We start from the raw sequence: 25434 nt of genomic DNA on the forward strand, positions 1-25434 counted from the left end.
AAAAAAAAATGCACAAGGGAAAGAATAAAACAATCGAAACTTACAGCACAAAACCGGGAGACAGGAAAAACCACAAGAACGCCAAAAGGGCAACAAACACTGAAATGGACAAAACAGGACAAGAAAACTACAGAGAGACACGAAAAACAGGTAGGAGGGGTTAAAACAAGAGATTAAATGACCGTGACTGACTGATCACGAGCATAAAAAGGAATACCCAGCCACTCTGCAGAACATTAAAACCTCCAGCCTAAAAGAACTAAGTCATTGCCTGGATTTCCGACGTGTCCTGGGATCCAGATAAACACCACTGGACGACTGGACTGTTCCAGGGCAAAGTCGGAATCCTTGCAGGCTGCTCGAGCAGTCACTACAGATAAGAAACGATTCGCCAGAGCACGAATGGATGTGCTCAAGGGCACAAGATACGGCCACCAGCTCTGCGGTGAGAACACTGCAGCCATCTGGAAAGGAGTGCTGTGCAATATGTCCTCTGTGAGCATCTGCAAAGACAGCGCGACAATCAGCCATCGGGCCGTCGGTGTAAACTACTTCAGAGCCCCGGAACGCGTCAAGAATCGAGAGGAAGTGACAGCGGAGAGCCTCTGGAGGAACTGAGTTCTTAGGACCATGCAAAATGTCCAGACGAAGCTGCGACCTAGGTAAACACCATGGAGGTGTATGCCAATGGACCCAGAGGGCAGGTGGTAAATGAAAGCACTCTAGTTCACACCGAAGGCATCGGGCGAGAACAGCGATAGTAAGCCCTGACCTGGGCAGCCGATGTGGGAGATGAAACGCCGTGGCTGGGAAAAGGAGACAGTAATTTGGATGCGCAGAAGAGATACGAATTTGTGCGATTTACCTGGCGAGCAATTACGTCGCACACCCAAGCCTCCACCAGTACGCTTGCCTCCCATAGTCAAGCAGGGATTCAACTAGGGTTCTATAGAGCCGCAGCAGTGTAGAGCGATCTGCACCCCAGTTGGTGTTGCTCAGGCAGCAGAGGGCATTAAGATGCGGCCAGCACTTCTGGTTAATCTGGCGCAGGTGAGGAAGCCACGTCAATCGGGCGTGAAAAACCAGACCTAGCAATCAATATGTCTCCACTACAGTGAGTGGATCGTCATTAGTGTTCCGGGTAAATGGTTCGACGCGGACAGAAGTGCATGACGCACGACTTCGCGGCTGAAAACTGGAAGCCGCGGGCTAGAGCCCATGACTGCGACGCGTGGCTGGCTCCCTGGAGGCGCCACTCAGCAACACCAGAACTGGAGGAGCAGCAGGAGAGGCAAAAGTCGTCTGCATACAGAGAGGGCGAGGCAGGCGGCCTCACAGCTGCTGCGAGACCATTAATGGCCACTAAAAATAGAGAGACACTCAATACAGAGCAGCCATCTCTGGCGGGGAGCGAGTAACTATTTCAGACGAGTTTAATAATTATTGACAGCATTTTTGAAGGACATCAGCTTTACGCCGGTAAATGTTATAGGTTTTTTATTACACTATTGCAATTTCGGCCTTAGGCCATTATCAAGTGCTGATGGTTCAAATGGCTCTGAGCACTATGGGACTTAACTGCTGAGGTCATCAGTCCCCTAGAACTTAGAACTACTTAAACCTAACTGAACTAAGGACAACAAACACATCCATGCCTGAGGCAGGATTCGAACCTGCGACCGTAGCAGTCGCGCGATTCCGGACTGTAGCGCCTAGAACCGCTCGGCCACTCCGGCCGGCTCAGGGGCTGATATTATGGCTTTAAGCCATGTCAGTGTAATGTAAGCTTAAAGCCATAATATCAGGACGAAATTGCAATAGTGTAACAAAAAACCTGTAACAGTCACTGGCGTAAAGATGATGTCGTCCAAAAAGTTTTGTATGACTGCGAATCCCAGCTACAACAAGTATATTCTTGACTGCGTGTTTAAACGCTTGCACGTTCTTGACAGCAGACGACAAAATTAAGACCTTCAATGGGTACATTTTCAATTACATACTGATCCTCTCGTGGACCCTGCACGGAGACAAGCGTTCGCGAAGTATGGCGGACAGGCCGACTTGTGTGACGTCACAAGTTGGCTGCAGGACCCGTGTAGCTCGTCGGCCCCGTTGGCGGTGCCCGTCTGCCTGTCTTCCGTCTGCGAGAAGGTTCTCCTACACTACGATCTCAATCAGAAAATAAAACTTGGTACGTTTCACAGAGGCCGCAGCGTTGGTACTTGTTGCAGCCACGTCGATTACATCTCTAGAGTAAAGTTGCGAAACGACACGGAATGGAACGAGCACATAACTGCAGTTGTAGCAGGGGGAATGGCAGACTCTGGTTTATTACGAGAGTCCTGGGAAAGTGTAGCGCATCCGTAAGAAAGACCGTGTACAAAGCAATACACAGGCGTTCTGCCAGATTTGTTAGTGGCCGGCTAGACCACAGTGACAGAGTTACCGAAGTGTTCCGAAAGATTAGGTGCAATTTTAGAGAACGAGCATTTCTGTTATAATGGGGAACGTTTCCATACCTCCAACGTCCACCACGCGTAAGGACAAAACGACAGAGTTTAGAACTCGTACAGAAGCACTATCAAGTGTGTTTCGGAGTACGGGTGGGACTCGGCCGTCCACATTCAGAGAAGAAGCCACGAGCCCCACCGCAGAGGCGCCGCTGATACACCAGAAGGCGGCCGGCGGCCGGAGACTGCCGCCTCCCGGGCGGAGGTTAATAAAACCCTCAAGGTCGGGGGCGAGAGAGGCGCGCCAACACGTGCGCCGCCTAGGCGACAATGTCGGCGCCACGGAGGACAGGAGAGGGAGCCACCCACACAGTCGCACCACCTTGCTCGTCTCTTTCTCACTACTGTACGGGGGCGAGTCACATTGAAACCGTAAAAAAAAAATGATATTGCGCGCGCCGCTATCCTGTGATCTTGTTCAGAGCGCGCACTGTAATCGATTATAGTTGCGCCTCGCAATATGAGCAGAGTGGTCTGGGGCGGAGGCGACTGGTGGTGATTAATTGGAGTCGGCGTACTTGTTCTTCCTGCCTGTCTGATGTGGAGGTCCGATGGGGTCGTGTGATACTCTGGCCAGGAGACAATTAGTTGTTGGATTTTGGAGTCGCCTGCCAGGTTAGGGTGTGGGCTCGGTTGGCTCGTCAGATTTTCCCCTGGAAGCTCCAGCAACGGCTTCTGAACTTCATTCTGATGTGGGACGGCCTTGTTGGAACTTTTTGCTGTGTGTGTGTGTGTGTGTGTGTGTGTGTGTGTGTGTGTGTGTGTGTGTGTCTCGTTACGATATTTGTTGGTACTAATTTATTTGCTCAACTGGGGTCCTGCCCGGAGTTGCGTTCATGTATGGTATATTTGGCATTCCATGTGTTAGGTAAAGCCTGCCTAAGAAGGGCGGTTTTGTACAGTATATACATAGTGAATTACTGCTGCTTGGTATATGTGGTCTTCTGGGACCTGAACAACACGATCTCGTCAATTTGATTGTGTAACAGCATTTAGTGGTATGTTCTGTATTTTTCTCACTGTCTTATTGTTAACTTGGTGGAATAGTCGCGTTTGGTGTCGTTAAGCCACTTCTAAGACTGTGGTTTGACTATTCATGTGCGCTTGGCTTTTATTGTTTCGTTTAAGAAGCGAGAATTGTTTACTGACATTTGTGTGTGTTGGCTTCCGGCACTTATTAAGAGCGCCCGAGTTAACGGTGCCGTGGTTATCATGTGCTGTCGGGATGTTATATTGTTGTTTGATTTTTGAATTTTATCTTGTGTTGATGTTATCTGTCGTGTGTTACAGAACATAACCAAGGTGCGTAAGTCATGGGCAGTTGTGGGAGGCATGTCGGGAAGCTCTCAGCGGTTTATTTCGGGCACCGTTTCTAGTGGGAAGGCTCCGAAGTGTTGAGAGCTCGCTCGTCTGTGATTGCTTTGGGAGTTGCCCTCGCTCTTTGGTTGTATCAAATTATTATTTTGTTATGATATTTATTGGTTGTTATCATTTTATGGTCCCAAGCGCCATTATCTTTCTCAAAGTTTCTTTATATAAATCATTAATTTAATGCCAAGTTAACTTATTGTTGGATTTTGTCTTTTGGGTAACTCTAAAAGCACTATTGTAAAAGGTTCTTTAATTTTATGGTGGCAAGCCGCCGTTATTGTTTTTAAAGCTCACTCTTTTAACCATTTGTTAAGTTCTGTAAGTTATATAAATTCGTTGTTATTAAAAGAGTTTAGTATTGGCAATTTAATAAATTGTGTACAGAGTCTGCTGTTTTGATATTATTGGGTGGAACTCCTTGGATAGTTGTCCTATAAGAACACACATTTCAAAATCCTTGTCAGTGTTATTTACTAGCCGACTAACAGGCTTTGTCCGGTAGGTTATTTAGCCCTGTCTTATGTTCCCTACGAAAAATGATCCTTTTTACAAATCGTTCACTTCATATCCCGACTCTACCCCAGTCCTAACATTCTTGGGAGTATCTTACCGAAACAATTTTTTTTTTTTTTTAGATAGCATATCAAATGTGTGCCAAATCTGACTGAAAATACTCCAGGTGTTTCACGGCTATGCTAACAAGTCACCCCTTTCCCACCCCCGCAAATACAGATGGTTTACTCCTGCAGTAATTTTGTCTCTCAGTAATAATCCACTTGTATGTGGGTGAAGTTTGGTTGAAGCTGCTGAACGCATTTCAGAGTTTTGATGTAGCCTGGAACATCTGGACACACACACACACACACACACACACACACACACACACACACACACACACACACACACACACCTGCTTCAGATTTACTGAAATGAGATGAGTGAATCGGCACAGTCAAAATGACTGACGTTACTGTACCAAAAATTTCACTGACATCCCTTCATGTGACTGCAGCTACGCTGACTCCATCCTGCGTATCTAGTTCTTTCATTTCAGTACATTTAACTACTTTCGAACATATTCATTATGCCGGGGTGAGGCCACGGTCCTACACTGCCACTGCCCCCCCCCCCCCCCTCCCCTCACTGTCTCTATTCCTACTTAGTCCGTGGAAAAAGCCTCTGAAGGTACTATGTGAAATAAGTCGTGGGTGGAAATGTCAGTGGCAATGGAAAGATGAATCCGTAAAGGTTAAGCCAGCAGTTCCCGATAAACAGCAAATTCAAGTTCGAGTCCAAGCCTGCCAAAATAGTCTCGTCATACACTGCGGGAAAAAAACTAGTACACCCTTTTAGAGGTTTCCAATTCACGCAAGATTTATTGTTCCAACAGTCAATGTGGAGTACATGAAATGTTTACATTTACAGATCAGTAACACAAACGGTTCTGAGGTACCAGGTATGCACCCATGCTGAAACGCCGGTATTAGTATGTGTAGCCTCCATGGGCGGCAACACAGTGTCTGACTCTGGCATCCAGTCGGTCGTAGAGATGGCGAATACTGTCTTGGGATACGTCATGCGGTGCCTGCTCGACCTGTTCACGTAGTTGTTGGCTGGCGAGTCACACGAGTCATTTCTCGTCCCAACATATATCACACGTGCTCGATTACAGACAAGTCCGGATGTCGTGCAGGTGAGGAAAGTTGCTGAACGTCTTGCAGAGCACGGTGAGTTTCACGGGTCGTGTGTGGGCGAGCATCGTAGTGTTGGAACAACACATCAATTTCCTCTGGCGAGAATGGCAGAAGAACAGGTCTAACAACGTTCTGCACATTCTGCAGGTACCTCTAGAAACAGCAAAGGTGAACGAGAGTTGCAGCTTACTGCACCCCAGATTATAGGGCCTGGGGTGTGAGTGTCAGACGAATGCACTCTACGAGACAGCGCTCACCAGTTCTACGTTGCACACACAAACGACAATCACTTGCGTGCATACAGAGCCTGCTTTCATCGCTGAAGGCCACGACACGCCAATCCGTCTTCCGAGTGATCCTCTGACGGCACCAATTGACCTGTGCACGTTGATGCTGTGGCGTGATTGGAAGACGGATTAGAAGTATGCGTGCCCTTAGTTCTACTGCTAATAAGGGGTTCACAACCGTTCGTGTAGCCGCATCTGTGCTCTCAAGCCCTCTGGTGTGAGAATGTTCACCTGACCACTGATACCGGGATCGTTATTCGACTGACGCAGCACGTCCAACTTGTGCGTAAATTCTCCGGAAGGATCATCCAACCACTCGGAAGGCCACAGTTTGACGCCTTTAAAACTCGCTCAGTTGGCTGTAGGAAGCAAGAGTGCGCCTCCGTGACATTGTTGCCTGCTTGCTTCACACGTTTGCACCACACTGAGCCTTCTGGTTGTGAAAGTTGTCTATTAAACGGTTGACACAGATGGCGCTCTGGTAGCTATGCTACTACGCTGTGTGTTAGCGGACGACATCGAAACATTTATCAGTGCTTCTACCGTCCCCCAGGTGGCGAGAGGATCGAAACTGACGTCGTCTTTCGAGCCATAATCTGTGCAACCACTTTCCACTTTCTTCTTACTGTCGCCAAGCTACAACCTATAGGTTTTTCATGTACGATTCATTTTACGAAGCATGCCCTTGAATAATACCGACATTTGAACTGAATAACCGAGCCAGTTGTATGGAGAACCGCGGTTTAACACGTAGACTCTGAGCCATGGCGCAGCTCGGCAATTTTCCACAGCAAGAGTTGAAACAAGCGATGAGAGAAAAAACTGAGGATCTGCTGGGCACTGAAAACACGGCCATTGGGTTTGTATCACACAGCCTGGCATAGAAGTGAAGCACCCAGAAGGGGACAAGGAAACGAAGTGAAACTTCACGGTCTGAGAGGGTGCGTAATGTTATTTCGATGGTTACAATATCGAGTCAAATTTAGAAAGAGCTTGCAACTGTGAGCCCATTTTTCAGTCTGACGTTGCACCTCTGCTGGTCTGGATGCACGCAGTGATGCAGTTGGGAAGGGTGCCATTAAGCCGCTGTGTCCTCTCCTGACAAAAGCTGGTCCACGTCTGTTGTAACCGGCCCTCGATGTCCTGGACACTGGCAATGTGATGCTGTTGTCCAAAATGTTGCTGTGCTGGCGTAAGCTGTCGCCAGCACACCAGGCGGCAAACAGGTTGCGACAAGATCGATAGTAGGCGCAAGCAACGCGCTTATCAGGTGAGGGGCCAGAAAGAGACACGCCGCCAACGCCCTCTCGACCGCCAGTATTTAGATCGCCGCCGCGCACCGGAAGGGCCACTCAGTCATCCAGAGTGTCAACGAGTCGAATCATCAGTCGCAGCCCAGTGGGGGTTGCAGTCGCAGTTAGCTCCGCCTCTAGCTCTGGGTCAGTCAGTAGCTAGCGACCAGAGTAGTGTACATAGCAGGACTTGTACTTCACAAGCAGTGAGATTAACGTGGGCTATTATGGAAGAGATTGTACCACAACCCCGGGACTGTCTTAAGTAGCACTCTGTTTACGTTAAAGGACCTAGTTAATACATGCGTTCAGTTTTGTTACAGACAGAGAATACTGGCCAACAAACAACATCCTCTTCTCGCTTCCCATGGTACAAGACTACCGTTGGTTGGTTGGTTGCTTGGTTTAAAAGGGGGGAAGGGACCAAACTAAGAGGTCATCGGTCCTTTGTTCCTAATGGAACAATACCACAAGTGTGAGAATAAAATGGACGAGACATATAAAACAACACGGAAAGAAGGACAAACCCTACACAGAAGTATAAAACCCTCCACTCTCACGGATAAAATGTAAAACTAAAGCTGCTGCTGAGGTATCGTAGCCATACACCGAAGGTAGAGAGCCGGGAAAGTTAAAAGTCTGCCGAAGAGCGGCTAAAAGAGGGGCAGTCCAGCAAGAGGTGGACGACTGTCATTTGGGAGCCACAGCGACACAGAGGTAGGTCCTCGCAACGGAGTAGGTAACCACGCGTTATCCATGTATGGACAAACGGAGCCGGCAGAGGACAACTGATACCCTGCGACAGGACCCCATGGAAGACTTCCACACATTCGCAGTCTCCTTAATGACACGCAGCTTGTTGTGCGTACTGTTATGCCATTCCGTCTCCCAAAGCCTGAAAACCCTGCAGTGTAAGACAGAATGCAGGTCAGCTTCGGAGATGCCCATCTCCAGAAGCGGTTTCCGCGTCGCCTGTTTGGCCTGCCTGTCGGCAAGTTCGTTGTCTGGGATTCTGACGTGGCCTGGGGTCTACACAAACACCACTGAACTATGGGACAGTTCCAGGGCATAGATGGACTCTTGGATGGGTAGCACTGGCCGATAGCTTGTAGGCTGCTCAATGAGTCAGTACACAGGAGAAATGACGCTCCAGGGCAAGAGCGGATGTGCTCAAGAGCACGAGATATGGCCGCCAGCTCTGCAGCCATCTGGCAAGGAGTGCTGTTCAATACGTCCTCCACGAACATACGTAAAGCCTACGCGACCATCAGCTATCGAACCGTCGGTGTAAACCACGTCAGAGCCCTGGAACACGTTAGGAATTGAGAGGAAGTGACAGCGGAGAGCGGCGGGGTTAACGGAGTCCTGAGGGCCATGGAAAAGGTCCAGACGAAGCTGCTGCCGAGACATACACCATGGAGGCGAACGTGAACGGACCGCTATTAGAGGTGGTAAAGTGAAGGGCTCCAGTTCGGAGAGAAGGGACCGCACGCGAACCGCAATCGTTAGCCCTGGCCTGGGCTGCCGATGCGGGAGATGGATCGCCGCGGACGGGAAAAGGAGACGGTAATTCGGATGCTTAGGAGAACTACGAATATGTGTAGCGTATAACTGGCGAGCAGTTGTGCACATCTGATCTGCAATGGAGAGACCCCAGCCTCCACCAGTACGCTGGTCACCAGACTCGCCCTAAAAGGCTCTGTTGCTAGTCAAACCCCGCAGTGGTGCACAGGGTCGAGAAAATGCAACACTGAGAGCGCTGCCGAACCATAAACCACACTCCCATAGTCAGTTCGGGATCGGAAAAGGGCTCTGTAGAGCTGCAGCAGCGTACAGCAATCTGCACCCCAATTAGTGTTGCTCAGCCAACGGAGGGAACTGAAGTGCTGCCAACACTTCCTCTTAAGCTGACGAAGATGAAGAAGCCACGTCAATAGAGCATAGAAAACCAGTTCTAAGAATCGATATCTCTCAACTACAGTGAGTGGATCGTCATGAAGGTAAAGTTCTGGGTCCGGATGAACGGACCGACAGAAGTGCATGACACACGACTTCGCGGCTGAAAACTGGAAGCCGTGGGTTAGAGCCCATGACTGCGCCTTGTGGATGGCTCTTTATAGGCACCGCTCAGCAACACCAGCACTGGAGCAGCAGTGCGAAATGCAGAAGTCGTCTGCATACAGAGGAGGTGAGACGGGGGACCCGAGAGCTGCTGCTAGACTGTCAATGGCCACTAAAAATAGAGAGGCACTCAATACTGAGTCCTGCAGGACTCCATTCTCCTAGATATGGATGGAACTACAGGAGACAACTGGAACACGGAAAACACGGAGCGACAGGAAGTTTTGGATAAATACCGTCAGCGGGAACAGGAGACCACACTCATAGAATATGGCAAGGATATGATGTCGCCGGTCGTGTCGTATGCTTTACCCAAGTCAAAAGAGACGGCAACCAGATGTTGGCGTCTGGAAAAGGCTGTCCGGATGGCAGACTCAAGGGAGGTACAAGCCTACAGTGATAACGAGACGACATAAAAGTTTCCACACACGTTCCATCGGAAACGGATCTGGGGGATCTCACTAGCCTCGAGACTACACTGACATTGGGTAGGCAGTTCAGAGAGATGTGGCACGTGTGGCCTGGCACTGTCCTGTCGAAAAATGGCCTCGCGACACTGTCGCACGGGAGGCAACGCGTGAGGACGCAGGACGTCTGTGACGTGCAGTTGTGCCGTCAAAAGTCAGGACCAGCCGTGACCTGAAGTCGCGACATGACGTCAGGAGCAACAGCGCTGTGCCTCTTCACATCACTGGAAGAACGGGACCTCTCCACCATGGCGCGGCCTCACCCGCCAATGGCCACCAGGGGCCGTCAGTGCACACTGCAGGACGGCGACTCATTGCTGGAACACAATGCAGCCCCCGCTCTCCCGGCACGGCAACGCATCAAACGCAGACGCCTGTGTTGTGGCGTTAACGGCAGGCTACTCGTGAGACGCTAATTCCCTAGTACCGCTGTTGCTAGTGTCTGACCGATGGTGCAGGATGAGGCAGGGCGTTGTAAACAGTCCACTATTTGATCTCCAGTGGCAGGCACAGATGTGAAGGACTTACAGTGTGCTCAAAGGACGATACCGCGACCCTCCCTTGTGGTGGTGAGACCACCACTCGACCAGCCGGCCCAGTGCCGACCTACAATGAGGCCCCTTTCAAAATCCCTCCGTACCCTCCACAGAGATCACTCGACACTTGATGCCCTTCGCGCCCCCTGTGTGCCATACACTAAACACGGCCAACACTGATGCAATGTTGATGGCTGTTCTGGTCGCCACAGTGAACGGCGACTCCGTTGACACACCCGCCGATGGCGTGTATGACCACGAAGTGAAATTTATATGCGAGCGCGTCTTCTCTGTGCTTCATTCTTTCTTTTTGCCCAGTTCACTTGCCGAATAGTTGTATTTTTTGAAAATCGACACAGTCAAATGACAGAATTCACTTGCTGATCGAGTTGTCGACTGGTGGTTTTCACGGTTTTGTGACCTACGCAAACTCGGACTATTGAATGTTGTGCGAGTTCGATTACTGGGGGCCCTCTACAACTGTCCGAGGACGCCATTTAAGCACCCCGAGCTTGTTTGCGAATTAATACATTTTCGAAGAACACAGTTGTATAGAAAAGTGAATTACATGAACAGAACTGACGTACACTCCTGGAAATGGAAAAAAGAACACATTGACACCGGTGAGTCAGACCCACCATACTTGCTCCGGACACTGCGAGAGGGCTGTACAAGCAATGATCAAACGCACGGCACAGCGGACACACCAGGAACCGCGGTGTTGGCCGTCGAATGGCGCTAGCTGCGCAGCATTTGTGCACCGCCGCCGTCAGTGTCGGCCAGTTTGCCGTGGCATACGGAGCTCCATCGCAGTCTTTAACACTGGTAGCATGCCGCGACAGCGTGGACGTGAACCGTATGTGCAGTTGACGGACTTTGAGCAAGGGCGTATAGTGGGCATGCGGGAGGCCGGGTGGACGTGCCGCCGAATTGCTCAACACGTGGGGCGTCAGGTCTCCACAGTACATCGATGTTGTCGCCAGTGGTCGGCGGAAGGTGCACGTGCCCGTCGACCTGGGACCTGACCGCAGCGACGCACGAATGCACGCCAAGACCGTAAGATCCTACGCAGTGCCGTAGGGGACCGCACCGCCACTTCCCAGCAAATTAGGGACACTGTTGCTCCTGGGGTATCGGCGAGGGCCATTCGCAACCGTCTCCATGAAGCTGGGCTACGGTCCCGCACACCGTTAGGCCGTTTTCCGCTCACGCCCCAACATCGTGCAGCCCGCCTCCAGTGGTGTCGCGACAGGCGTGAATGGAGGGACGAATGGCGACGTGTCGTCTTCAGCGATGAGAGTCGCTTCTGCCTTGGTGCCAATGATGGTCGTATGCGTGTTTGGCGCCGTGCAGGTGAGCGCCACAATCAGTACTGCATACGACCGAGGCACACAGGGCCAACACCCGGCATCAAGGTGTGGGGAGCGATCTCCTACACTGGCCGTACACCTCTGGTGATCGTCGAGGGGACACTGAATAGTACACGGTACATCCAAACCGTCATCGAACCCATCGTTCTACCATTCCTAGACCGGCAAGGGAACTTGCTGTTCCAACAGGACAATGCACGTCCGCATGTATCCCGTGCCACTAAACGTGCTCTAGAAGGTGTAAGTCAACTACCCTGGCTAGCAAGATCTCCGGATCTGTCCCCCATTGAACATGTTTGGGACTGGATAAAGCGTCGTCTCACGCGGTCTGCACGTCCAGCATGAACGCTGGTCCAACTGAGGCGCCAGGCATGGCAAGCCGTTCCACAGGACTACATCCAGCATCTCTACGATCGTCTCCATGGGAGAATAGCAGCCTGCATTGCTGCGAAAGGTGGATATACACTGTACTAGTGCCGACATTGTGCATGCTCTGTTGCCTGTGTCTATATGCCTGTGGTTCTGTCAGTGTGATCATGTGATGTATCTGACCCCAGGAATGTGTCAATAAAGTTTCCCCTTCCTGGGACAATGAATTCACGGTGTTCTTATTTCAATTTCCAGGAGTGTATCATAGACTTGTTACACCCGTTGGATATTACTATGGAATATACAACACTTTGGGTTTGCAGTCTCGAACAGCATTCTAAGCCACCGAGTCACAAAAGTAAACAGAAATCTGTACGAGAAAGGACTGCTGAATATAGCGCACATGGAAGACACACAGACATGAGGTGTCAGCTGTCGCGTCTGTATGTGACCGTGCCTTGTCATATTGCAACAGAACCCCGTCCGCAAGCAATGCACGCCTCTCGGTTTCATCGCAGGAGGTGTGCCTCTGATGTTAATGGTATCTTGCGATGCGTTCGGCTCCAAGTTGCCGAAGCTGCGATCACAGTTTGACGGTTTCATTCCCCACCCATCCGACGCCCTCAGTTCCTTCTAACAATAATTCCGATAGGTGTGCACGAGACCATAATTATTCAATGCAATGCGTGCATTCAAGCAAACGGTGCTACAGTCCAAGTTGTCACGTAAGGATTTAAATTATAGCTACAGTGATGATTATAAAGCCTTCCTGTGGGAGGAATCGAACCGCCTACTACCGCGGCGAGCGTCTCAGTGCTAGCGACCATTGCTATGGCCCACAGAGCCAGGTGGCTGGAGAAGTGGTAAGGCAGGCACTGCATTCGGGAGGCCAGCGGTTCGAATCCCCGTTCTGCCACCTAGTCTGAGGCAAGCGTCGGGACGGGTGCACTGGTGTCTCGCGTCAGTTTGCTTCTCCAGACCAAGCCTGTGATCATCCTCCTCCTCCTCTAACGACGTCGGCGGGAAATTCAACCATACTCTCACTTCCATTTTAAAAAAAGTCTCGCTCATGTATCGGTATTCGGACAGCGCTACTGTCGTTCTTAACATAGCTAAAGAATAGAGCCGGCCTTTGTGGCCGAGCGGTTCTAGGCGATTCAGTCCGGAACCATGCTGCTGCTGCGGTCGCAGGTTCGAATCCTGGCTCGGGCATGGATGTATGCGATGTCCTTAGGTTAGTTAGGTTTAAGTGGTTCTAAGTCTAGGGAACTGATGACCTCATGTTAAGTCTCACAGTGCTCAGAGGTATTTGAACCAAAAGAATAGATTTCGCTTGTATGCCAGACTAAGCATACAGACAACTGAGAATACTTATTCAAGTCTTAAAGGTATTGAAAATTCATTGCCTATTTCGCCAGATTCTTTTCTTGTGTGTACGCGAAAGGTTCTCAATTTTTAGGAGTTTTTTAGTTCTTGTAACATGTTCTCGTAACTACAGCTCTTCTTTTTACAATCGGTGGCGGGTGGAATTGAACTTTCTGTGCACCCATTCACAGGCTTCGTTTCATACCCACTTTTTTTATTTCTGTTTTATTCTAAATAGCGCATGTTTTCTATGAACACTTTACTTCCTTCGTTTGATATTTTAAGTTGATCGTAAACCGTGAAATATTTATATTGTATTTGTGTTTTCTTGTTACTGCTGCAGTCTGGACCCGCGAGATCGCTACGGTCGCAGGTTCGAATCCTGCCTCGGGCATGGATGTGTGTGATGTCCTTAGGTTGGTTAGGTTTAACTAGTTCTAAGTTCTAGGGGACTAACGACCACAGAAGTTGAGTCCCATAGTGCTCAGAGCCATTTTAACCATTTTTTTTTGTTACTGCTATGTTGTTGCGCTTTGAATTTGCAGTCAGGTTAAAACGCAGAAAACATAATGAATTTAACAGCAGCTGCTGAATCTGGTCCTCCAACAAACATAGGCATCTGATTGTTGTTGTCGTCTTAGTGTAAATAAATACACCCATCCTCCCCCGTCGAGGTAAACACCCACCTGTGTACCCGAGTTATCGAGCAAGGCGGCGCAGCGGTTAGCACACTGGCCTCGCGTAAGGGAGGACGACACTTCAAACCCGCGTCTGGCCATCCAGATTTAGGTTTTCCGTGATTTCCCTAAATCGCTCCTGTCAAAAAATGCGCGGATGCGTCCTTTGAAAGAGCACAGCTGATTTCCTTCCCCATCCTCGACACAATCCGAGCTCGTGCTCCGTCTCTAATGACCTGGATGTCGACGGGACGTTAAAGCCAACCTTCATTCCTTGCTTTTGTAGCCGAGGTCGCTGACGGCTTACCTGTGTGGTGCCGCTGGACGCGTTGTTATTCGACTGAAATTGGAAGACACTTCCAGCAGTATAGTTTGGCCAGCAACGGGACGAGACGTGGCGGCGTGAAGATTCTGACCACCACACTTTGCGTCACAGCGGTGGACTAAATTCCAAACCTGTACGCAGTTTCTCATAAGTAAATGTCGTGTGACTAGGGCGTCCCGTCGGGTAGACCGTTCGTCGGGTGCAAGTCTTTCGATTTGACCCCACTTCGGCGACTTGCGCGTCGATGAGGATGAAATGATGGCGATTAGGACAACACAACACCCAGTCCCTGAGCGGAGAAAATCTCCGATCCAGCCGGGAATCCAACCCGGGTCCTCAGGGTTGACACAGTCACGCTGACCACTCAGCTACCAGGAGCGGACAGTTTCTCATGAAGCGAGGGGACGCGGCACTGCTGTTCACGGTGATTTGTCCGTCGGATGGGGACGTAAGCTGGGCGGCTCCCTCGGTGCTGTTCGAGAGTAGTAGACTGGGGTGTCGCCACTGAGTTTCACACCCTCTCTTCTCTCGACATCTCCAAGACGAGCACGACGGCGCACTACACACACCCACAACACTCACCTACACTCAAGAGATTCACTTAGGACACAACAAAGCGCGCACGCAGGTATTTAACCATTATTCTTTCCGCGCTCCGTACGTGAACTTAACGAGAAAACTAATAACTGGTACAATGGGAGGAACCCTCTGCCGTGCACTTCACAGCGATTTGCCGACAGAACTGTCACAGACTGCGAGGAAACCAGTCCTTGTGTGCGAAGGAAGAGAACCCTTTCCGCTCAGGTGGCTCGACTTACGCCTCGCGGTCTCCCAGCTAACAACGCCATACGACTCTCTCTCTCTTTCATCGAGAGGAATGTGAATTACCCGTTTTTGGACTGCAGCAAACTAGACAAACAGAGGCTATAGACGACGCGAGGCTGCTGGCCCTGTAGTAAGACGCAGACCGAGTCCCCGTGTACTCTGGGTCCCCGGCTCTACCTGCGCCGTTTAGTGCTCTCACCGCGTGTATCGGATAACGTTCCCTTGCCAACCTAGTGGGACAGAGCGTTTCCTCACTTCATTCGTGCCACCTGCTGTTGCGGAGGCCGCTTCTTCCGTACCAGCAAAAGAACCTTCCCAACAGTCCCAATCAACTATATTTTGTGCTAATTTATTGACCGTTGACGTGCATAGCGCGCAGAGAGGACCTTGTTACACAGGTGTGTGAGGACATAAAGAGCACACGGTAGGAAGCAAAGAGGCACGGCAACACATCATGCTACCTGGAAAGAAATACTCTTTTTTACTTTACAGAGGTGCAAAACGTAAATAACACTACAAATGAAGTCGGGCTAAATTGTTTAGAGGTGAAATCGCTACATACTCTTACCCTTCTACTAGGACTTTCATAAAATAGTGACAAATAAATACAAAGATACGTTGCTGACAAGTTAACGGACCATCGGACTGCACAGATACTTTCACTAGGAATAGACACTCAGTTGTACGCGCAGGCTACAAGCTCCTAAAAAGTCCTCCACGATTCTGCAAGTTGTTCTCTTTCCTGATGCGAGGTTTATGGCATTATTGGGAATTTAGCATTTCGATTTGTTTCGTCTCTTACACAAAGTAACTTCCTGGTTGTAATAGCGCTCCACACACAAGGAAAAAAAATCGCGTTCTTCACATGTGTCACACGAACAAGTTGCGAAGTCTCTCTGACACAACCTGTGAAGACGGCACGGGAGATTTATGTGATGTAAGCGCTCTTATCAGTGACGTCAGATATCACGTGACTTGTCCAATCAGTAAATGGCCACCACCTGAGAAGTGGGCAGGTTGCACTTTTATAGTACTGGCGATCTCCCTGCCGTCATGTTTATTCCCACACGTTGCACGCCCCGCCGCACCTTCGGGGATGTGGTCAGATACACTGAAATGCACGTGACTTCTGTCTCCAAGGCAGAAAAACGACAGATACACAGACTTGCGTCACAGAAAAAGCCCTGAATCGCTCACTCCGACATCGCAGATGAGATATCAGAACTAAACCGAACTATCAACTAATCAAATAACCCAATTACTTGTGTAATAATCGTATTACATTATAAATGTAAGTCATCCACGAATGATGAATCTTACAAAACCCTCGTTCGACAGATTTTTTGCTGTTTCTTCTGAGTCTGGAAACCTTATCGGTTAGCACTATTGGAATCAAATTCTCACTCTGTAGCGGAGTGTATGATGACATGAAACTGGCAGATTAAAATTGTGTCCCAGACCGAGACTCGAACTCGAGACCTTTGCCTTTTGCGGGCTATTGCTACCAGTAGCTAAGAGCACTTGCCTGCAAGGTCCCAAGTTCGAGCCTTTGTCCAGCACGCAGATTTAATCTGCCAGTAAGTTTCAAGTAGCATTATTATGTAGAAGATTAAGATAATCCAAAGAAGAGCAACGCATTTCGTGATGGGTTTTTGAAGTAAACGCAAGTGCGTCGCTGAAATGTTCGACACACCACATCGGCACATGTTAGAAGCAAGGCGTCGAGCGTCACAAAGTTTACAATTAAAATTCCGAGAGCGTACGTTCCAAGAAGAGTGGAGCGACAGCAGAGGCAACGGAAAAAGCATGCGAAGTTCAGAAGAACACGAAATCCCGAAGATTGGCTAAAATTTACAGACGCGCGAAATTTGGCACGTACTTCGATGCGAGATGCCTTTAATAGGTTCCACAACGAAACATTGTCTCGAAATTTGGTAGAAAATCCGAAGAAATTCTGGTCGTATGTAAAGTACACAAGCGGCAAGACGCAGTCAATACCTACGCTGCGCAGTGCCGATGGTACTGTTATCGACGACTGTGCCGCTAAAGCGGAGTTATTGAACGCAGTTTTCCGAAATTCCTTCACCAGGGAAGACGAATGGAATATTCCAGAATTTGAAACACGAACATCTGCTAGCATGAGTTTCTTAGAAGTAGATACATTAGGGGTTGCGAAGCAACTCAAATCGCTTGATATGGGCAAGTCTTCAGGTCCAGATTGTATACCGATTAGGTTCCTTTCAGATTACGCTGATACTATAGCTCCCTACTTAGCACTCATATACAACCGCTCGCTCACCGATAGATCTGTACCTACAGATTGGAAAATTGCGCAGGTCGCACCAGTGTTCAAGAAGGGTAGTAGGAGTAATCCATTTAACTACAGACCTATATCATTGACGTCGGTTTGCAGTAGGGTTTTGGAGCATATACTGTATTCAAACATTATGAATCACCTCGAAGGGAACGATCTATTGACACGTAATCAGCATGGCTTCAGAAAACATCGCTCTTGTGCAACGCAGCTAGCTCTTTATTCGCACGAAGTAATGGCCGCTATCGACAGGGGATCTCAAGTTGATTTCGTGTTTCTAGATTTCCGGAAAGCTTTTGGCACCGTTCCTCACAAGCGACTTCTAATCAAGCTGCGGGCCTATGGCGTATCGTCTCAGTTGTGCGACTGAATTCGTGATTTCCTGTCAGGAAGGTCGCATTTCGTAGTAATAGACGGCAAATCATCGAGTAAAACTGAAGTGATATCAGGTGTTCCCCAGGGAAGCGTCCTGGGACCTCTGCTGTTCCTGATCTATATAAATGACCTGGGTGACAATCTGCGCAGTTCTCTTAGATTGTTCGCAGATGATGCTGTAATTTAGCGTCTAGTAAGGTCATCCGAAGACCAGTATCAGTATCAAAGCGATTTAGGAAAGATTGCTGTATGGTGTGTCAGGTGGCAGTTGACGCTAAATAACGAAAAGTGTGAGATGATCCACATGAGTTCCAAAAGAAATCCGTTGGAATTCGATTACTCGATAAATAGTACAATTCGCAAGGCTGTCAATTCAACTAAGTACCTGGGTGTTAAAATTACGAACAACTTCAGTTGGAAAGACCACATAGATAATATTGTCGGGAAGGCGAGCCAAAGGTTGCGTTTCATTGGCAGGACACTTAGAAGATGCAACAAGTCCACTAAAGAGACAGCTTACACTACACTCGTTCGTCCTCTGTTAGAATATTGCTGCGCGGTGTGGGATCCTTACCAGGTGGGATTGACGGAGGACATCGAAAGGGTGCAAAAAAGAGCAGCTCGTTTTGTATTATCACGTTATAGGGGAGACAGTGTGGCAGTTATGATACACAAGTTGGGATGGAAGTCACTACAGCATAGACGTTTTTCGTCGCGACGAGACCTTTTTACGAAATTTCAGTCACCAACTTTCTCTTCCGAATGCGAAAATATTTTGTTGAGCCCAACCTACATAGGTAGGAATGATCATCAAAATAAAATACGAGAAATCAGAGCTCGAACAGAAAGGTTTAGGTGTTCGTTTTTCCCGCTCGCTGTTCGGGAGTGGAATAGTAGAGAGATAGTATGATTGTGGTTCGATGAACCCTCTGCCAAGCACTTAAATGTGAATTGCAGAGTAGTCATGTAGATGTAGATCACTTCCTTCCGCATCCATCACTCGAGCAGAGCATGAAGGGAAAAATCACAGACACTCGAGCTCGTGCTTGCTTTCTTCCCGCTCGTGTCACGAAATAACCAACACAAAGCACTGCTCAATTAACTCCCAAATTTGTGTACGCTGTCACTTCACCCAAGTCCAGTAGGCTTTGCAACGAACGAGGTGTGTTATGAAAGCTTTGTCTGAGAAAGATGAGGCACAGCAAAACGGTCTTCGACCCCACCATCTTAAAAAATTGGCACCATTCTTCTATGGCTCACCAGCATCAGGGTGAGCAATTAGTGGTTGGTTGTATCTACGTACAATTAACAAGCGTTACTGACACATTTACAATCATGTTACAGTATGTTCTTCTTCCCTTCCCATCCCCTTCTCTCTCTCTCTCTCTCTCTCTCTCTCTCTCTCTCTCTCTCTCTCTCTCTTTCTGCCGCGCACGCATGCATGCAGAGTGTCTTTGTGCTGTGGTTTTTCAGGCGGAACAGGGGAGACCAGTCAGGTGAATTTGGCTTAAAACCCACATTACCGCCGTTCGAAGTATCACGTGGTAATTAAATTAAGCTGGGGAGCAGTTTTGATTTGGATTCAGGTTATTTATTTCCCAAGTGTTCTTCTCAGTACCTTCTTACCTGACCTTATCAATAGCAAACATACATTAATTTTTTTTGAGGAGGCGTGGTGCACGCACAAACGCGACACAGTTTTCTGTTATTGGCTGCGTCGTTAGAGGCGCCATGTCAGTGATTGTGCGGTCTCTCCCGCCGGAGGTTCGAGTCCTCCCTCGGGTGTGCGTGTGTGTAAGTCAAAGAACCGATGACCTCAGCAGTTTAGTTCCTTAGGAATTCACACACACATCTGAACATTTATCCCAGCAACTCGACCGTTGCACATATCTGCTTAAAAATTGGTCACGCCACGGACTACGAAGGAAATAAATTACTGCTCAGTTCTCTTCTTTTGAGAGAGTTTAAGTGAAGAAGATGCAGCAACTTAAGAAACTGATAAATATAAACCGATCCCGTCTCGGTGAGAGACGGGACACTGCGGTTTGCACTCTGGGAATACGGCGCGAAGTGAACCCAGCTACAGCAGCTGAGTGCAAAGAGTACTGTCCCATCTCCCCACCACAGCACCGACTGACGGAAAAGTTGGTGCGGGGGAAGGCGATACCGAACGTCAAATGAAGTCCTAGCGGGACCAGCCCGTAATGGTTGTTCCTTTGCTTAGCTCTTAATTCCTGTGGGAGATTACGTCTATTCTCAAGCATTTCTAGGTGTAGTAATTTAGTATACAAGCAAGAAAAAGGTGGGACACTCTTAAACAGTTGTGCATATTTGTGTAAGTGCGTCGTTGCTCTCTTGAGGAAAAAATCTGTATTTATATGGGTTGATATTGAAACTTTCAGTCTGCGGAAGTGACCTATGGCATTCGACGAGTGAAGATCGCCAACATCAGCGCTGTTGCCAACTTTGTCACAGACTGACAGAAAGGCAACACCGATGTGCTGCTTTAGAAACGTAAACAAAATCGCGTTAAGCGATTGGTTATGGCAGAAGCGCCAACCACAACTTAACTGCTGGGATCTGTACGGTAAAATGATTCGAGCTACAATGACTAGCCTACCATTCCTCGGTCGTCACCTGAACAGTCTTGCTGCCAAAAAATCGTGAGAAACTAAACAATTCAGACCGACAGAATCCCCTGAGAAAATTATTACCTATGCGCCGGGAAAAATCTATGAAAGCATACGCAAATAAAAATGTCCAGCACCTGCTGCTGGCGTCTCCAGAATTACGTGTATGGAGGCTTCTGTCGGAACCCTCGGAATCACACAACACTGCCGCACTGCACCGCTGAGTTGCGGACACAATGAAGAGTCACCGGCCGCCGCAGACTGGCACGCGTCGCGTGGGAGCGTGTTTACAAACAATCCTCTGTCCGCCATGACACGCCGCGAACAGTACACTTATAAAGTATGCACGTGCTCCAATTCACGGCCTTGTCTCCACAACCCACACAGCGCGTGTGTTTAATAGTGACATTACTTATAGCTGACGCCAGACTACTTAAAATGGTACTGAGGGAACACAGAACGTAATCAGCAGTCAGAACACTTGCGATAAGGGGATGGTAAAGCAGCAGCCTATGGAAGTTTGCTAAAATAAATGACAGAAAATCCGTCATACCAATATTTTTAATACTGCAGTATCGCCTAAGGCACAGCATATAGAAAAAAAACTCGAATGCCAACACAACAAGAACGTGATTCGAAGAGACATTATAATTATATATATATATATATATATATATATATATATATATATATATATGTATATATATATATATAAATTTCGTAGTCTTATGAATGTGACATTTAAAACTACATCATTTAAACGCAAATTTCGCGAAATCTGTACCAATTTTCGTGCTGCGCTTAAACAACACTCACTTTAGCTCTTTTCTTGATACTTCAAGTTATTTCGGCGCCGCAGAAAATTTTAGTCGATTCAAACATCTTGCACGCCATATGCAGATAATGACGTAGTCGCTGCAATAATTTATATTAGCCCACGTTACACAGCTATTCTGCTTCACAACTCGGATGATAAACTCGTTACAGCACAGGGCACTTTAAAGCCGAAGCAAAGGATACTGATGAGAAATACAGAGAACGGACGGCATAATATTTATTCAAATTCACAGTATGGGCAAGGCTTATTTTCATTCGAACCTTCAGTGTAGGTCATTATATACCATCTCCGGAAGAATGATCATTACGTGTGGTTTGCTGAAGTCTCTTGTATTTGTGGATACAGTTGGTTACGAAAATCTGAAACTACGAGAGAAAGTTCCAAGCATTGCAAAAACTTCTCGTAGAATGTGAGGACTTGCGTTCGATTCTCGGCCCAGTGTATTGTTTTAATCCTTAACGCGTATTCAGCGAAAGTGTATTTCAAACTGATACTTCTGCCCTGATTGCACTTATATGAAGTTCAAATGATGTGAATTACATTCTACGACATTGATGAAAGCTCAAAATTCAGTGATTAACAACGAAACCAAGGCGCGAGTGAAACTGATTAGTTTAGGTACGATATTTGCACATAACATGCGCCAATATACTCAATTTAGTTTTTTTCCAAATTTAGCTTGCAGCTTTAGTTGTTTATAACGGGAAGTGCATTTAATATTGATCGAACGTTAACTTCGAGCTGCACTACAGATCTCCTGTTCACTCACAACACTTCGTAATCAGATCTTTTAGCTTCGCCAACGAACAGGGAAATTGTCACCTTCCAACTCAAACTAGACCTTAGATGTACTCGTTTACACACTCACACAAAAATAAGTACATTTCAGAAAGAAAAGAATACAATAATCCATTCAACAATCGCAGAAACACGTTTCGCTGAAGATTCCTGTTCTACGCGTGTATGCATCTTCAATACACGAATTCTCGGAGGGCGTTATCTCTTCTCGGCGGAGTCCACCTGAGGGGCCTTGGCTGTGCCTATTAGAAGTACATTGATAGCGATTGACATGTTGTTGTCAGTGAGAACACACAGAATAGCCCACTGTTAAAGAAAACTTGCTGCGCCGAAGAGGTCGTTTACCTAGCGGCACGCGGTGCGAGGGCATTGCTCCTTGCCGCTGCCCGTCACAACAAACCGACGTGCTCCACGCCGACTAAAGAAATGAAGCTACACTCACAAACAGCGACATGCACAAACGTTTGGCCGCTCGGCACGTCCTGTTGTGCTCATTAGAGAATGTGGGCGACGGATCGAAAGAGTTTCCAAGCCATTCCGCTACTTCATTTCACTGCAATACGCGTAACGGTCAACGACATGGTTAGGACGCGATTCTCACGAGAAAAAACAAACGTGATATGAAATACGGCAACTTACACTAACTAATGGTAAACTGCAAACTTGTCATCTTACATGTCACAAAAGCATCTGCAACAACATCATGAATTAAGCATTTAGTTCACCAGCAACCTACTTCCGGCACGGATTTGTATAGCAGTTTCTCTGCTGCAAACCGTAATCAGAGCGCAGACACTAGAAAGTATATGAGATTGAGGAACATGGTCTTCACAACAAGGATCTCTCGCATTTAGTCGATTTATGGGCTCCAACTCAGGCCGTGGAATTCGCGATTATATGTTCTGATCGATTTTGCTTCCATGCATTCGAAATGTTGTAATACAGAGTTAATGGAGATTAATTTAACTTACCACCTGCCCGGAAGCTTCAGACATATCAACGCCAATATTATTATTCCACTAAAAAAAAAAACCGCTTTTATGCTCACTAGAGTATCAACCACACAGCTGCAAATTAATAACAGCAGATACGCGCCATGTTGAATGCTAGCGCTACCTGGATGTCAAACTGCACACCTGTAAGTTTACGAAAACAAGTGACAACATAGACCTCCAAGGTATCTCAATTGCTACCCGTTCTTTCGTGACACAATTACAACCTCTGCCGCTAGATGTCACCAGCACTGCAAGCATTTTCTTGTTGCTGGAGTTGTCTCGAGAAATTCTACCGTTAAATCCTTCTTCTGTATTTACTTAACTGTTGTGTTGTTATTTATCTTTCTGTCAAGTACCAATATCTGCTATATACAAACGATGCAAGGCACTGCAGTCTCAAGATTAGCAAACATCAATGCCAACAACGACATAGTGATGGCTGCTCACATTAGATAGTGTGACAGAATATTGTGTGTTGTGTTTTTTGAGGTACCATAAACTTTACACGTGCGTGGATACCAGCTCTAAACTGTTGTCTACGCAATTTAAAAGGTAAGTCTTCCATAATCTATATTTATAACCTTCCCTAGTAACACGAGCCGCACCCCTTTAGCAACACCAACAACTGAGCGGTGTTATGCTGTCATAATTTACAATGCCGTCATACTTACTGAATGTTTCCCTTTTTTTGTATCTATGATTTGTTTTAGAACATGACTACATTTGTTTCGGTAGTCGTTGAGCAGAAATCATCATCATCTTCGACGAAACAAACCTGTTGTTTATACTTAAAATTACTGTCGTATGCTTTTGTTTGGAATCACAGACCCGCCGTCACGTCTGAAACGCATTTATGTCGTGTCCAAAACAGTTAACACTTGTTGTGCGTTACTGATTGATAAATTTCGGACGAGGAATACATAGTGACACCGCATTCCCTATCTCAGTAGACAATATAACTGTTTAGGCTTAAATTATTTGTTGATGTATAGTGTTTTAACACTTCAAGCCCTATTCGAATTTGCCTTGCTATTGCCCCAAGAAATTGCCAACGTAGGCTAATTACAAAGTTGCTTAACCCTATTGCTTTCATGTTATTTACCGGTGATATTGGCGCATTTTAGTGCAATATTACGTTTGTTTTCCATTAAATCGTGCAGTGTAGTTTACAGCAGGTAATTGGAAAATAGAGATGTCAGCTGATTGGTGTTGCTTCAGCACTACGTTGTGAATTCACACACATTGATAAAATTGTTTTGTTGCATTTTACACCTATATTGGAACGTCACTTTCCGTTACATCCATATAGATGTAATCCTATTTAATTCATTTCTGTAAAATTATGGACCGATTTTAGTGGTTTTTTTTTCTATTTTGCCATTTTGATAATGTTAAACACAATATCTTGTACACATCTCCTGACTGACTGACTGTAACAAAGCCCAATGTTTACATTGGGTTGGAAGGTGATTATTTGGTTGAGAGTTGGTGAAGCCAACAAATGTGAATACCAAAGCAAGGTTGTGCTCACAGACTGACCTGTAGCTTAGCCTAATGTTTACATTCGTCGCCATCTTAAATGCACATTGCTGTATTTGGAATACACCTTACTTACATAGGTCGTATGTAACTATGAAAAATGCACAGGAAGTGGGTTAACTGTGTAATTTTTGTCACATTAATTGTATAAACGTAAAGAAGTTTGTCACTGTTTTGACTTACAGTAGAGGAGGGTAGTGGAACATACACGGAGAACTTCAGGAATTTGAGTTAGTAGCATGGTATCCTTGCACTCATAATGAATAGTAAGTATTATAAAACAAATGTTAAATTTAAATAAAAGAAGAGATTACAGAACATAAAACAGTCCAGTAACTATGTATGTGTCTGTTGTTTTTGAAGTCTAGTAGATATTTTTGTTTAACTGTAATGGAAACTGTAATATGCTACTGTTTATTTGGTACTAGGAAGCCGAGACTCTTGCATCTACAATCTTAATTTTGTGTGAATTGCAAGCCTGCATTAATAGAAGTTATAAGAAATTATTGTACAAGAGTTGTCACAGTACTCGACAACTTTAATTCCAAAAATATTAAAAATTGATGTTTTACTGGTACATAAAGCCCCAGATTACATACGAGTATCACACACATGCATGATTTATAATTCTGATTCTATGGCTGTAATATTTTAACATTTCGCTTTTTTATGTTTAAATAACTCAGAGGCATTCCTGTGAACCAGGCATTAATTATATTGCAGCATTGTGTGGAGT

At 47.0% G+C, this 25434-nt stretch overlaps 1 protein-coding gene across 1 annotated transcript in view; it reads right to left on the reverse strand.

The window, feature by feature from the left end:
* LOC126354876 (3-phosphoinositide-dependent protein kinase 1-like) overlaps nt 1-23322 on the reverse strand; it is a 391140-nt gene extending 367818 nt beyond the window's left edge. The window contains exon 1 of the mRNA XM_050004889.1: nt 23136-23322. Coding sequence (XP_049860846.1) covers nt 23136-23159 — 24 coding nt within the window. The 5' untranslated portion in view covers nt 23160-23322. The remainder of the gene's footprint in view (nt 1-23135) is intronic.
* Nucleotides 23323-25434: the final 2112 nt, after the last annotated feature.

Source organism: Schistocerca gregaria, chromosome 3 (assembly GCF_023897955.1).
Source record: "Schistocerca gregaria isolate iqSchGreg1 chromosome 3, iqSchGreg1.2, whole genome shotgun sequence".
Taxonomy (NCBI): Eukaryota; Metazoa; Arthropoda; class Insecta; order Orthoptera; family Acrididae; genus Schistocerca; species Schistocerca gregaria.